We start from the raw sequence: 15,183 nt of genomic DNA, 5'->3' as shown, positions 1-15,183 counted from the left end.
CCCGCTAGCCAGTTAGCTGCACAGTTAGGATTCGCTCCTCTCCTCCGCGCCGGAGGTCACTACAATATACATAAACACAAATGGTGCCAAGGAATGAACTGTTTCCGTTCATAGTTTCTATACTTTATGTCAGTCGTCCCTGAATATCACATGAGATTTTTTTTAATGGGGAGGAGAGCCACATCAAATAAGAAAGCAGTTACAGTGCCCCTGGGCTGAATGCAGTTCACATACCTCTAGTATGTTCAGAACTAAAACAGAAGCCAAGTTTATTTGTATAGCACATTTTCATACACAATGGAAATTCATAGTACCTTGCATAATGCATATATACATAAAACATTAAAATACTAAGTAAAAGAAAAGAAGAAAGATCGAAAGAAGACAGAGTGTAAAAAATAAAAGTAGTAATGAATTCTTCTTGGTGTTTGTCACTATTCTAGCAGCTGCATTTTGAACGAGTTGCAGATGGTAAATGGACTGTATTTTAGTCTAATGGTCTTTTTGGGGAGGCCAAACAGTACATTTCAGCAGTCCACCTTGCAAGAAACAAAATCATGAAAAGGATGAATTTTACTTTTAGATAAACATTGTACCGTCGTTAGTCCCTTTGTCTCATCTAACTGAACAGTCATTAGCCGCTTTAGTCTCATTTCTAATCAGCTGTGTGGGGGGATGCCATGCTGTGGGGAAATCCACCGGTGTTAACGTCACAGGCCGTAGACAGCAGATGGGCGGGGTTTATAGCAGCAGCTTTTGGCTCCACAGCGTGTCTGAGCAAAATGAAACATGGATGAGGAGATCGCCGAAAGTTGGGAGGAAGCTGCTGATAGTGGGGTAAGTAATATAAAGCTTTCTGTATCTACAGTTTAATGCAAATATCAGTTGGTAGCGTCTTTGTATTTACATTGTTGCTTTTAGAAGTTCTTATGTAGTCGTTTCATGTTAACGACTCCCGCGGGCCGACGATGTGGCTAATGCTAACGATAGCTTTAGGCGACTTAGCGAGCTAACGTCAAGTAGCTAGCATCCGAGACAGTCTTAACCGGGACACAGCCAACTAGCCAAGTGACGTTTAATAACTAACTGTACATCTAACGTATCTGACAGCGTTATTGCGCCTTAAGATGCGCTAACAATGTTCAGCTAACAAATAATAGTGTCGTGAGCTAAACCCGTTGAAGTAAAGGTCTAACAGCAGTATAAATGCTACGTCTGACGTTAGCTATTGCTAAACTAGTAAAAGATGGAATGGCTACCATGTAAAATATAGCACTTAAATATTGGTTTACTGATTGGCTAATCTACACACATTTCACAATATAAACTATTATATTTATTTATATTTAGTTCGGCATAGTTACGTTTGATAACATCTCGTTTTAGAAAAATGTTAACTTGATCAATGGTTCACCCCATTCCTTCTCCGTGGACGACTAGCAGCACTTTGAATCACTTTAGGATTTACTGTCATAAAGTGAATATGAGTACATATGAGATCGCATAACGTTATGTACAGTACAGAAATGTGTACATGGACACTACATTTGTGTTAACACATTTCTAACTGTAACGTTAGCTGTATGGTATCTCGTTGAACTAACTTTGTGGTTTCCTGTCAGTTTACAAGGCCGGTGAATGGTTGGACAACACTGTCAACTGGTGGCCCAGTAGCGTGCTTGTTATGTCGACAAACTGGCAACATTTCGCTAACATTAGCGGTGGTCAGGGTAGCTTGGCAGACCGTCGTTAGCTTATCAACAACGTTAGCCGATAGTCCGAACTTAAGTTATATATCTTTTCAACATATTTTAGTGTGGGTAGTCGATGTAAAATTTAATAAAAATGAGCCTTAGCCAACTTTATATTAACCATTTTCAATGGCAACATCAGCCGGCTAATGTTAGCTAGTTGAGCACTCTCTCTGTTATGACTTGGCAGCTGTCCTACACGTGTATAAATAGCTTGTAACTGAATCCTGCTCTCCATCCACTTTGGTGCTTGCCTGTTAGCTGTCGCACTTTTCTTTCCATCCTAAATCAATCTGACCAAGTTGATTGTGTCTGGACTATTTTTCCCCTACAGGAAATGGAAAAGCGGTTAGAAGAGAAGCTAAGGATCAGTCAGAAAGAAAAGTAAGACTTAAAGAATGTACAAGAAACATGGACCAAATTCGGCACTTTATAATAGTTGCTTCAGTTTCCATTCAAAATAACATTGTTTCGCTTATGTGTCCTGTTTTTTGAAGTACATACTTAAACATTATCTAAGATGTTTTATAAATTACTATGATTCACTCTTCAGTTCATCATACAAGTGATCTTCTAAGAAGTAATAATGCAGTTTTGTAATTCACTGGGTCCATATGAGGGTCAACACTGATTTTATTAAGTTCACTGAGTAGTGGCCAGATTTGACTGATCCACAATTTAAAAGCAGTCAATGTTTTTGTTTTAAATTACATTTATGCAGTCACAGGTAGGTAAGTACTGTATTGATCCCACAGTGGGCCACCAAATAATTTCTAGTGCCAATAGCAATCATGTAACCTTACATAATAATGATCCAGATAAGTACCATGCAGTTTAGTATAGACATTTTGAGTCTTGGAAATATTAAACACCGGTGTTGGCTTTGGTGTTAGTAGATACTCTAAGCTGAAATATTGGAATTGGGAGTTGAAAAGTTGGACCAGTGTATTGTTTGTGTATTTCAGTCAAAAATGAACAAATTCCTTTTTTATTTTAATTAGCTGAAATGAAGAATGGATCCTGACAATTTAGAAATCACATATGTAATTTTGCAACTAAGCAGAGAGAAACTTGATTGGTAATAAATATATTGGGGTTTTGAAAAAAAAAAATCTTAAGTTGTAGGCACTGCCTACTTCTCTTTAATTTAATGGCCTCTGCCTGCCTGTCATATTGGTAATTCTGCATGGATTGTGTCCTGTTGGTCTGCTTCTAGGGAGTCTGGTTATAATTCTTCACGATCTCTGTTGAAGACCATGATGATACAGGATGACTCTCTACCAGCAGCACCCCCACCTCAGATTCGCATTTTGAAGCGGCCTACAAGTAATGGATCACTGGGATCACCCTTGAATCAGAACAGGCCCACACCACAGGTCAAGTCTCTGGCTCAGCGTGAGGCGGAGTACGCCGAGGCCAGGAAGAGAATATTGGGCAGTGCCTGCCCAGAGGATATGCCTCAGGACAAGCCCAACACTGACAGGTAATGATACACAAATACTGAGAGTGTAAAGGTTTTAGTCACAGTTTAACACAGCCTTGCTGTAATTGGTGTGTTCCATGTTGTGCCGCAATTGATTCCAGTAATTAAAATCTTTGGTTGTTGAGTATTTCAGTGTATCTTTCTCCAAAGCACATTCTCCTCTCAGATTCCAGAACAGGTTTTGTTTGATTTACAGTTTAATTTGACATTTGATTCTGAATTATTTCACTATTCACTAACTTCTTTAGTACTGTTAGACTATAACTTAAATTAGAAGCAAAATAGGTGTTTCTCAAGGAAAAAAAAGATATGTAAAGGCTATAAACCTTGCACTGTGTCTACACTGAAGTATAGTGTGAGCAGCATGTTAATAAAGCAGTAGCTCAGATGATTCACATGTGTCTACACAGGATGTGTTCAGGCACAGTGCTGAGTTGTGGATCACCTGTGTTTTGTAAGTATTCAGAGTCAAGCACAGTTACTGTAGTCATGTATGTAAAATGCACAAGAATAGACTTGAAGTATGAAAATATCCCTTTGGTCATGTAGATTTGTAATTTAGCCTGTGTAGACAGCTGGATTGATTAAACTAGGGTGGCGTTGCTTATGGTTTAATGGTTTAGACTACAACAGGTAGGCACATTGTTTTTCTGCCTTATAGGCTTGTCTGGACAAACAGTATGTCCAGGTTATTGAATGTGGAGACAGTAATTAGAAACGGGTCTCTGATGCATCTCTGCAGAACTAGAATGACTGTCTTCTTTACACTAATATGTTAATTGACAGAAAAGTGGAAATTTGAATAGATTTGAACTGTGCCAAAATAAAAAGCATCAAAACATTTGCACGGTGTAAAAAAATGACCGAAACTCAAATCAACTGTGCATCTTACTTTACCTTACATTTCAGGGTTCTATCTGTATTATAGGCCAAGTTAAGGCAGAAAATATGCATTAAATAGGGTTGTTAATGTTAACTTTAAATGGCCATCAGATCTGGAATCTGGATCAGGTCCTGATGAAATTTGGTCTGCTGTTAGACATTATTACCCTACATGTGTGTCAAATTTCATACAAAAAAAAAACTTTTAATGGAGATATAATGGGTTCTTTTTTGCCCCATGTTAAAGATTGGGATTTTTAAAAATTTTTTTATGACCTTGACCTTTTTCAGCCAAAATATAATACTTCTAGAGTAGGGCCGTGTATTGGCAGGAATCTGATGATACGTATCACAATAACAATTCAGGGGTTACAATTCAGTCTGTTGCAATACTATAAACAAAGCAATTTTAAAAAAAAATCTACTTTTAGAAAAAGTCATAAAATAACACACCACCATATGTATAATATCTGTAAAAAGTTAACTTTTTATGCAATCAGAACAGGAATCTGCATTTGCATTTGTCACATCCAACAACATAGCACTACTTGGCATATTAACCCATCCATCCATTTTCCTCCGCTTATCCGGAACCGGGTCGCGAGGGCAGCAGCCTAAGCAAAGATGCCCAGACTTCCCTCTCTCCAGACACCCTCCTCCAGCTCCTCCGGGGGAATTTTTTTTTGCCGAGGCGTTCCCAGGCCAGCCGAGAGACATAGTCCCTCCAGCGTGTCCTGGGTCTTCCCCGGGGCCTCCTCCCGGTGGGACAGGCCGGAACACCTCCCTAGGAAGGCGCCCAAGAGGCATCTGAAACAGATGCCCGAGCCACCTCCCAGGTGGCATATTAACTATTAATTAAAAATCCATACTGTTTTTGAGAATTGATACAGTATTGTGAAACATAATATCGCAATACTCAGGTGTATTGATGTTTCTTACACCCCTATTCAAGGGTTGGTCCCCACCAATGTCTGTACTTATGATGATGACTCATCCAGCCGTTTGTCTGTAATCCTGCTAACCAACAAACACACGCACTGAACCTAAAACATAACCTGCTTGGCAGAGGTAATGTGAGACCGCAGGGATTCTGTATTTGGAACAGTTCAGAAAAAAGATGTCCACTGAAAACAAGAATGCTGCAGAACGTTGCCAACTGGAAACGAGCTGTGTGCAGTTTCTGTCCAGCAGCTAGCATGTGGAAAAGGCTGCTCTCTCTAATTTATTCCTGTTTAATCTTTTTCTGCCAGGCCAGGGCACCATAACTCTACACTGCCTTCAGAGGACACCCGGTCAAATAATCACACTGTCCGGCAGCCAGCCGGCCCAGATGGTAGCCAAGGGTTCCGACAGAACAGATAAATGGGCCCAGGAGCCTCCAAGCCATCAGTGGCCTCCTGAGAGCAAGAAAGCACTGTATTCTTAAACGTCCTTCCTTCATTTCCAATATATTGGATGTGCTGTGAGCACGGCCACACTGCTGCCCCCACCCCCCACCCCACCCCCAGCAGTCCTGGGAGAGTGAGGATCTCTAGGAGGAAGTCAATGTCCTCTTTTGTCTCACCAGTCCAGTCTGTTTGACACTGTGATTGACTTCTTCTGGACTCACTGTGATGATCCCTTTAAGAGACACTCCTCACCTCCTTCAGTCCCCAGCAGCTCCGTCTCAGGACACTTGCAAGGCAGAAGCAGAGACTTAAAGGATGGCAGAGAGAGAGAGAGGTGACAGGCCATAGCAAAAAGAGAGAAGCTGGTACTTCACTTGTGCAGCAACTTCTCCCCAGCAATAATAACAGACATCACTTGTCATACCTTTTCATGTTTTTAATTTTTAAGATGTTGGATCACAACATTTTTTTTAATCTTTTTTCTTTTGCTTGTCATATATATTCTAGTGATGCTCCATCTACCGAGTACTAATAAAGTACTTCACATTATACACAAACAAGAACAAGTTTAATAAAAGAGCATTTAATATTGAAGAGTTTTAAAATAAACATAACTGCTGGTTTTATGAAATAGGAAACAGTTTTCCACTGTTGCTGATGCTACATTTTAACAAAAACCGAAGGCCGCAGCTTGTGTTGTCAGATCTTTACAGTAAGTACACGATTATGGCCGAGTACCAACTTAACTGAGCTGTCAGCATTGTTACTGCACCCCATTATATAAACTTTCATTTGATTTAAACTGAGTGTAATGGTCAGGTGTCAGGCTGCATAGCTGACAAGTTCTATTTAATTTTTTTTTATATATATATTTCAGCTGTCTGGTCTTCCTTGGGTTGTCACGTCATTTCTATTTCAAGGTAAAAGCAAAAAAACAAAAAACAAATGAGAATGTAGATTTAAATCCATTTTTAAATAGCTTTTCTGCCTTTTGTATAAGATGTCAGAGCAGTATTTTAATCAATGAACCAAAAAAAAAATCCTAAACATGTAAGTGTATCGGTTAATACAGATGTCATTATTTGAAGATTGTGTTGGCAGCAATTCAAAGGAGGTTCAGATGGAATAAATCTACTGCTGTACTTGACAAGCCTCTCCAGCGTATCTCCACCTCATCAGCAGCGTACTTGTTTCATGTCTTTCACTGATGTACTGCACGTAGGAAATCGGATACAAGCGAATACGACCGAATGAATGAAATGAATTGATTGTATTTTTCCAGCAGGTTTGATTACTCAAACAGCAAATGCCCATATTTAAGCTTGGGCTGGCACTTTGTTGGAAACAGCATTATACAGTGTGTGGTGAAATGTAGCTGTAACTATGTTCCAAGATGAATGCCTTTTTTCTTTTTTGGCATCTTGGTCACAGTATGAAACTAAAACCTTAAAGTAGAGAGAGATTTTGGTTGAACAGAGGTAGGGGCTACCTGGCTGTCCATTGTGCCCAGTAAATGTCAGTTCACCTTTGTTAAAACAGATCTCAAAGCCATATTCACTGGTGCACATCCATAGAGAAGTTTCTATAATGGTTGAATTCAGCTTGTGCCTCCTGTATCAAATCTTTACTTCCTGGTTAACATTTTAGCTCAAGAAACTATATCAGAGGGAGTTTTCATAATACTGGTAAGAGATTGTTTGGGAAATCTAGTAGGAGACAGACTGTTGTAGCTGAGCTCTGAGTGACAACACAACTGCCTGTAAATAGATTTAATAAAATGATTTGCAAAAAGTGGTGTTTAATGCCATGGTCATTGGTTTACATTGAATTACATTCAACCTCCATGGAACATGATTTGGTTAAAGTAATTCCAGTGGCTGCTGATCACAGCAGGACCAGAGGGTTATCCAGTGTAAAGGACCACAAATGAAATTTCATTCACCTCCACTGTATTGAAAAGGTGGAAATCGGAAAACCTGGGCAAATAACACCAAAACCCATCTCCATGGGCACATACCCCATGAGAGAAATTGTTTGTGATGAGTAAATTGGCAAAAACATGCACACACACACTAATGCAGTGTACTAATACTGTATTAACATAATACACACTAAAGTTTACATATAATGCTTTTTATTAATACAGTAAACATGACTTTGCATTGTCGGTGAAGTCAGTGTCCAACAGGGGGAAGGCAGATGCTACCTCATGTTGATGACTGTACTGTCTGCGGGGAACAGGGTTTGATTAAGAGGTGGCCATGATGGTGAGTCAGACAATAGGACTTGCAGACGTTTATACTGTTTCTTGGACAGACGCCTTCCACGCAGTAACTGAAGACAGTTCAGGATACCCAAGTCTACCAGCAGCTGGAGAGGGGAGGGCGGAAAAAAAAAAGCAACTTTAAATTAACAAGGTCTTTTACGAATACACAGACTGCCAATTTAAAATATTTAATGATGAAAATGGACAGTAGGCCTTTTTAACAGCATATATTTTGGACTTGCCATAGTAGGAAAAGTACAGGTATTACCAACGGCATTAATGGTGGCCCTACTGTGCTCGTGTTTCATTAAAGGAATGATGACTGAGCCAGCGTGACAATAACAAGGCTGCTATGCTGACATGAAATTCAGCATCATTCATTTTAATATTTACACCTGCGCTTTTTCTACTACACCATGTCAAATATTTTGACCTTTATTTAACGAGGAAGTCCCAGTGAACTTGCAAACCTCTTCTACAAAGTAGACATGGCCAAAATGGCGACATCAGCAGTCACACTCATCCGAAGATAACGAAACCACATAATGTTGCCATGACATGACCTTAAGATGACTAGTCACTAGTTTCTTTGTCAAGAAAAATATTCCAATTTTTCCAGCCTGTAAGGGTCTTCAAAGCTAAATTTTGGAGAATCCCAACATTAATTACAGCCACATTTCATTTGGTTGGTGTTGGAGCAAATGGCTAAGGCAGCTATTTTTCCATCTACATTTTATCTGTCCCAAAAAGGAATATTAAAATTTCATATCCACACTCACCTCCACAACAAAACAGACGAGGAAGCAGAGAGAAGCCAGAGCAACGAGCAGCATTTTAAAATTTGTATCGGAGAAGTTGTACAGTTTAAATACTTGGCAAACGGCAGGCCCAGGATACACCACCAGCCACGTCATCAGGGCAAAGAGGACAAACAACAGACAGAGGAAAATCACTGCAAATATAACATGAAGAAAAAATAAAACAGTTAAGGGTCATAAATCTAAAATCACCATTCCAACCCAAAAGCATTATCTTTGCACATTTTTGATGACTTGCCATTGAAGTAGAGAGGTTTCTTATGAGGGTAGCCCTTTGTGACCACCACAGCCATGATGATGTACTGGAAACCTGACAAGGCAAACACACTGGTGTTCTCCATATTGGGCAGATTGGCTGCTCCAAACACTGTTGAATTGAGCGGAATATACCTAAAATAATAGAGTTATAAAAGAATGAAGCTGTACAATATATTAAAGTGTAAATGGCTGGTCATTTCCTAACTCAGACAATTTATTTTGTTTTGATATCATGTACACAAGTTGTTTGTAGCCACGTGTCACTGTACCAACCATTCCTGTGAGGTAGTGATGAAGAGCGCAGCCAGCTGGCCCAGGATGATCATACAGGTGTGGGTGAAGAGGGTGCAGAAGACAGGCAGGGTCAGCAGACTGGCCGGGGGTCTGCAGGGGTGCAGCTCTTTACTGGGGCCTCCTTTTCCCATCACGATGGCCAGCAGAGTCACCAAAGCAATGTCAAAAAACAGGAACTGCAGGTCACCTATGGTTGTCTTAAACTGTAGACACACACACACACACACACACACACCATCAAGTTACATTTCATTATGAGCTCTTTAAAGCTGCATTAACTGAGATTTAGGACAAATTTGGATATATCAAAAAAAAAAAATTGTCTACAAGTGTTTTCCCCCTGCTGTCCTAAACCCCCCACACCACACCGTTATCTTCAGGCCTTGTGTTTATTTTTTGCCCTCTGTGGCCACTGTTAAAATCTGCACTGCACTTCTTCCACAGCCTCACTGATCTGAGGTTATAAGATGCATTTTTCAAACCAGTATGGCTCATTCCAAAGAGATCATGGAGGCTCCCTCTGCAGGTACAACTCAGGACGGGAGCAGATCTGCTAGACCCAAGAGCCCATGTTCTGTAGCACAGAAAGAGTGCAACAAAGAACGAGGCAAAACCAGGACTAATATCTGTTTGGCATGTCAGAGATGGAGCGTATTAAAAGCATCAAAGGACTAAAATGTGATGCAGATGTGGATTTTTTTCTGCAAGACCATAACGTGTATAAGTCAGCATCATTAGCAAGCTAGCATTAGCTTTTCAATTCTGTACCTTTGTATTGAGTTATTCTGGTTGTAACTGAGTCGTTCCAACTGACTGCAGAATTTGTGTTTTGTTGTCCAATTAGCAGAAACCACCACATTTTCCTGGATTAGTAAAGTAATTCAGCTAATTCTCACTTTGTTTTACTCCAGTTTATGTCGGGCATAACACTGCAGCCCACGTAGCATTTCAGTGAGACGTTAAAATTTACGCCATCAAATCAACAAAAAAAAAATGGAGAGTTTGTTCCACTATCGAAGCACAACATGCGATTTGTCATGTTTCACATACAATTCGTGGTTATGTGTGTCAAGTATGTAACATTGAATGTGACAGTGGCCAGAAAATTAGTACTGTATCAATATTATTGGTTGGGGAAAAAACATTCCTCTGGAAAATTTGCTTGTGTTACTGCAGATACATCTGCTACAAACAATGTTAGACATACATATGCATATTGCAAAAATGTAAATCTCTTTATTTGACATGGTGTCGCTGCAATGCGCCACGAGCTCTATATTCTGTATACATTAGTTCTGGAGCCAGTTATTACTGCTGCGCTACCTGACTGCCACAACTGTCTCTGTCATGAACACACAAGACCTACTTTCACAGACAGGGCAGGAGGGGCAAAGAGGAGGGGATACTGCTTCAGTTTGTTTTGACTCTCATTTTGCCCTTAAAAGTCAGTTAATTCAGCTTTAAAAAATAAATAAAGGTGAAGGAAGAAACTGCAGTCATGAGCCGAAATGGCACAGTATTGATCCACCAGGGACTAAGCAGGGAAAGGGTGTAACTTTGAAAGCAAGAGTGTGATGAGCTACTACTCACTGTGTAGAGGATGAGGACAGAGCAGAACTGAACAAGGCTGTACAGGGCCATGTATCTAAAGATACTGAAGGAGGTGACCAGAGAACATCTTCCCTCTCTGCAGAGGCAGAAAAAGTTTTATTTCTTCCACAGCAGATAATATACTGTCAATATTACTGGTCTGATTTTCAAAAGGTGTCATCCCTATTTAAAAGTGCTTTTCTAATTTCCAACACTTTTAAAGCCTTCTACTTCCTCACCTGATAAGCAGTGGCACGCAACTGATGTTTTCGGTCTTGGAAGTGAAAGGAGAAGCAACCGAAGCCTCAGCCTCAGACAGGGAAACTCCGACATCAGCAGCTCGCAGGGCTCCACAGTCATTGGCCCCATCTCCACACATGCCCACCCGATAGCTGCAGAAACAGAAGGGCACCATTAGAGTTCAAATAATAACTGGTGTCTTATTTAACATCAAGTACTGGCCAGTCAGTGCTGTCCAGCAGTCACAACATAATGCTGTATGGTTAATCAGATATATTATTAAAAAAACTCACTTCAGTTTCTGGAACTCCTTCACCAGCTGGGTTTTCTGATCAGGAGCCATTCGTGCAAATACTGTGGCTCGCATCAAAACCTGAAAGGAGAACATACAGTATCAAGAAAAGAGACTCGCATGCCTCTGTTTGAACCAAATATAACTGGTGCATTAGCATAATCAATCCATTGTCAGAACATTTTATATTACCTTTGGCAGATAGTCAGGGAAGTGCTCACAGAGGGCAGCAAAGGACTTGCCATTAATAGCCAAGTGATAGCCAAAACCACCCTGGTACAAGCCCTGAGAGGAGAGGAGAAAATATCAAGAACAACAACTAAAATTCAACCTGACAGTATAAAAATGTAGGCCTCAACTTTGCTCTTATGTATCTTACTGTGATTAAAACTTAATTATTAAACATGACATACCTAAATAGTAAAATCTTGCATGTGTAAATGTGTGTATACAAGTAAGGCTTAGCTGCTTTAACACAGCTGTATTAAAGCTACTGGGATCCAAACTCTAGGACCCATATTCAAGATTTTACTCCCAATCAAGCCATTTCACGGTTGTCACTCAAGTCCCAAAGTACGTCTGCTTGGGAAAAGACGATCGTTCATACTCAGCCTGACATATGATGAAAGTCATCTCTAATATTTTTTACACAGTAACAGTCAAAGCTGCCAGGGACAAAGATGTCAAGAAAATAATACTAAAAAATTCCTCACACAAAGCCATGACTCTCCTCTTCACAGATGTCTAAGGGATATTTTGGCATCAGAGTACACCACAGACTTAGACAGCCTAAGGAGCAGTACCAACCAGAGTGACAACGTCTGAGCAGCTTTGGGTGCCATTGGCCGTTCCGTCTTCCAGGCTGAACCTCAGGGTGGGCACAGACTCTGTGGTGTTGGGGGTGGCAGTAACAAATATGACCTTCTCATCACCGCACATCATCCCACAGCTTTTTGCTACATTAACTGCTGTTAAAATGTTGTCTCCTGTGTGAAAAAAGACAAAGCAAGACCCTGGTATAACAAAGCATATAACCTTGCAATGTGAATTTGAGTAATCTTCATTTTCTAGGCAAAGGACAATATTTGTAAAGAGGAAATTAGAGAAAATAATCTAGAGAAAAACTTAAATGCCTTAATAAAAAGAGCAACTATGCTGTGTTATTGTGTTGTGGTAAATACAAATGCAAAATAAATCTTACCAGTGACCATGACACTACGAAGGTGTGCCAGTCTCAGGGTGTTAATAACTCTGGGACTCTCTGGCTTCACCAAGTTCTTCATCATCAGCAAGCCCAGAAACTGCATGTCTTTCTCTACTTCCCCACTGTGGACAGACACAGCTACATTAACACACAGATCAATCTGTTGCAGAGTTTTAAAAAGTGCCTATGAAGGAGCTTTGCCACAAAGAAATCATAAATGCAGACTGTGTTCTCACCGTTCAATGGTCCTAAAGTCAGTGTTGCTATCTAATGATTTATAGCCAAGTGCAAGAACCCTGAGGCCTTCACTGGAGAAGCTGCGCAGTTTGTTAGAGAACTGTGCTGGCACTGTAAGAGGAACAGGTAGACAACACAAACTGCTACACTATTTACATTTGAGAAAGACAGGCACTGACAACTCAGTGCCGTGAATTTGTGCAAAAATATTTTCATTCTAAATCACTAGAAATCTTTCAATTACAGTTAAACCAGATCATTAAGAAACATCTGAGTGAACATTTCCTTTAAAGCTTTAGTTACTACCAATATTACATGTCTGACCTGTGTCTGCTCGGCAGAAGCTAGCCACCATCTCTGGGGATCCTTTAATGAAAGCGAAAGCCGAGCGTCCCCCACAGGGCACCGTCACCACACTCATCCTCTGCAGGGTCGAGGAGAAGGGAAACCTCTGAACGATGGCCATCGCCTCACTTGTAGACTGGCCGTAAAATGAAAGACAATAGTTATGCACAGCTAAAAACCCTTGACACAGACACTCTTTATGGATCACAATATTTAAGGTACTGCAGAAAACGCAGTAACACACTAAACTTCTGATGTGCCCACATTTCCCACCACGCCCCAGTGCGTCTATGTTAGGCCCATTGTCCAAATGTAACACTAATGTTAAGAAATAGACATATCAGTGCCTGTACAACAGTGTTTTAGTGGTTAACAAATAACCCCCTATGGATCTACATGATACTGACGGTAGAGACACTCACAGTTCTTTGAGCTTGAAGCTGGTGAGCAGGTGGTCTCATAACAGCCAAAACTTTGTGATGCCCAAACTCTTCACCCAACACCATCTCATCTCCCTCTGGCTCGTGGAGGGTCTGGAAAATTAGATTTTATATGACAATACTTCACGTCATGATGGAAGATGAAAGGTTACAGTGTGACGTGGGACAGTGGGTCACCTGAGGTGCGATAAAACAAAGTTGTTCTTGTGTCGTGAGCTTTGAACGAGAGCGTAACTTAAAAAACCATCATTCAACGTTAAAAGCCTACTGCCTCAACAACAATATTTGTGATATACACTCACTGACCACTTTATTAGGTACACCTGTACAATTGTATTTAATTCAATGCAACATTTTGTCCTTAACTTTTGACAGAGGGAACCTGGACGCTTCTCCCATCTATCCATCTAGCGAATCTCTGCTCTCTAGTCAACAAAATGGATGAACTCCTCCTCAACCGAACTGACTTCTCACGCTCTGCTGCTCTATCCTTCACAGAGACTAGACTCAGTGACTCCCTTTTAGACAGTGCAATCCAAATACAGGTATAGATGACATAACAGAGTGATCTGGGAAAAGAAGAGGCGGCAAAATCTGCTTTTACAGTCTATTCACAGGTGTTCCTAATATTCTGACCCTCTCATCTATGTAGCTGGGAGGACAAAAATAGATTTCTAAATATAAAGTAGTCCAGTACACCACCACCTTTAACTTGACTGTATGTTCAAAAAAACCTGCTGTAGATCTCCCTACTGCATGTTGTGTCCATCCTAAAAGAAGCATCCCTCTGTTGCTCTTCCATTTCTTTTTCCTGTCAAAGGGTTTTTTGGAGAAGTTTTCCTTATCCAATTCAAGGGTCTAAGGACACAGAGCGTCATATGCTATACAGATTGCAAAGTGCTTTGAGGCAAATGTACGATTTTGGGCTTTTCAAATAAAATTTGGTTTGATTTGAGAACACTGTCTTCTTTCATTAAATGACAAAAAGGGTTTGGTATCAGTAACACTCTCATTTACTGATACTATTGAAAACTCTTGAATCAATTCAGTTATTAAAATTTTTAAGTCAAGTGCTTCTTGAAAAAAAAAAAAAGAAAAAAAAAAAAAAAGCTTTATGCTATCATACCCAACTAGTGGACTCGACCATCTTCAGCTCCAGAGGGTCTCCGAGGGGCTGACCTTCCAGCAGCGTCACAGTGTGACAGCAGGCTAATCCAGAGAGCATGAGGCCTGGGGGCAAGAGTCTGGGCTCTGGGACCAGCTCTGAGAACCCAGCAGGTCCCCCTTCCATCACTCCCCAAACATCCAGCCCCTCCTCCGTCAGAGTTCCTGTCTGGGAAAACAAAAGTATTCTGATGAAATTCAAATGGACATGTGAAGTGGCCATGACTGTCGTCTACACACAGAGTAAACCTCTGTTAAATTCCTCCTCACCTTATCAAAGCAGAAGAGTGAGACCTTGCCACATACATTGATGCGTGGTGGACTGATGCAGAAGACACCCTGGCTCTTCAGCCTGTGCTGGGCATAGATGGTGCCAGCAGTGATGGCTGCAGGCAGGGCAGGAGGCACTGCGATGGTCACAACATCCAAACTCCTGATCAGCAACTCCATCCAAGTTGCCTAGACATGTCCAGATAAAAGTCACCGATATCACTTTACTTGTTTTTGTTCTTCTTCTTCTTCTTTCGGCTG

General features: G+C 40.7%; 2 protein-coding genes across 4 annotated transcripts in view; one reads left to right on the top strand and one right to left on the bottom strand.

Annotated features, from left to right (window-relative positions):
- Positions 1-702: 702 nt before the first annotated feature.
- szrd1 (SUZ RNA binding domain containing 1) lies at positions 703-5,629 on the top strand. Its single transcript, XM_020612496.1, has 4 exons — positions 703-837; positions 2,086-2,135; positions 2,968-3,234; positions 5,367-5,629. The coding sequence occupies exons 1-4, from the start codon at positions 790-792 to the stop codon at positions 5,476-5,478; spliced, it is 477 nt and encodes a 158-aa protein (XP_020468152.1). The 5' UTR covers positions 703-789; the 3' UTR covers positions 5,479-5,629.
- Positions 5,630-7,582: 1,953 nt separating this feature from the next.
- Positions 7,583-15,183, bottom strand: part of atp13a2 (ATPase cation transporting 13A2) — a 20,242-nt gene continuing 12,641 nt past the window's right edge. For all 3 annotated transcript variants that reach the window (XM_020612494.1, XM_020612492.1, XM_020612493.1), the window contains exons 15-29: positions 14,923-15,111; positions 14,615-14,821; positions 13,471-13,581; positions 13,028-13,184; positions 12,703-12,814; positions 12,464-12,588; positions 12,070-12,248; positions 11,455-11,547; positions 11,264-11,343; positions 10,970-11,122; positions 10,731-10,827; positions 9,120-9,343; positions 8,827-8,978; positions 8,550-8,722; positions 7,583-7,874 (exon numbers count right to left, since the gene is read on the bottom strand). In XM_020612494.1, coding sequence (XP_020468150.1) covers positions 7,707-7,874; positions 8,550-8,722; positions 8,827-8,978; positions 9,120-9,343; positions 10,731-10,827; positions 10,970-11,122; positions 11,264-11,343; positions 11,455-11,547; positions 12,070-12,248; positions 12,464-12,588; positions 12,703-12,814; positions 13,028-13,184; positions 13,471-13,581; positions 14,615-14,821; positions 14,923-15,111 — 2,220 coding nt within the window. In that variant the 3' untranslated portion in view covers positions 7,583-7,706. The remainder of the gene's footprint in view (positions 7,875-8,549; positions 8,723-8,826; positions 8,979-9,119; positions 9,344-10,730; positions 10,828-10,969; positions 11,123-11,263; positions 11,344-11,454; positions 11,548-12,069; positions 12,249-12,463; positions 12,589-12,702; positions 12,815-13,027; positions 13,185-13,470; positions 13,582-14,614; positions 14,822-14,922; positions 15,112-15,183) is intronic.

This window comes from Monopterus albus, unplaced genomic scaffold (assembly GCF_001952655.1).
Source record: "Monopterus albus unplaced genomic scaffold, M_albus_1.0 scaffold126.1, whole genome shotgun sequence".
Taxonomy (NCBI): domain Eukaryota; kingdom Metazoa; phylum Chordata; class Actinopteri; order Synbranchiformes; family Synbranchidae; genus Monopterus; species Monopterus albus.
Note: the sequence above shows the minus strand (reverse complement) of the source record. Positions and strands in the feature narration are given on the sequence as shown.

Coding starts and splice junctions, on each gene's coding strand:
- szrd1 (XM_020612496.1), top strand. CDS start 790: ATGGATGAGGAGATCGCCGAAAGTTGGGAGGAAGCTGCTGATAGTGGG. Junction 838..2,085: donor AGGAAGCTGCTGATAGTGGG/GTAAGTAATATA, acceptor TTTCCCCTACAG/GAAATGGAAAAGCGGTTAGA. Junction 3,235..5,366: donor GACAAGCCCAACACTGACAG/GTAATGATACAC, acceptor TTTTTCTGCCAG/GCCAGGGCACCATAACTCTA.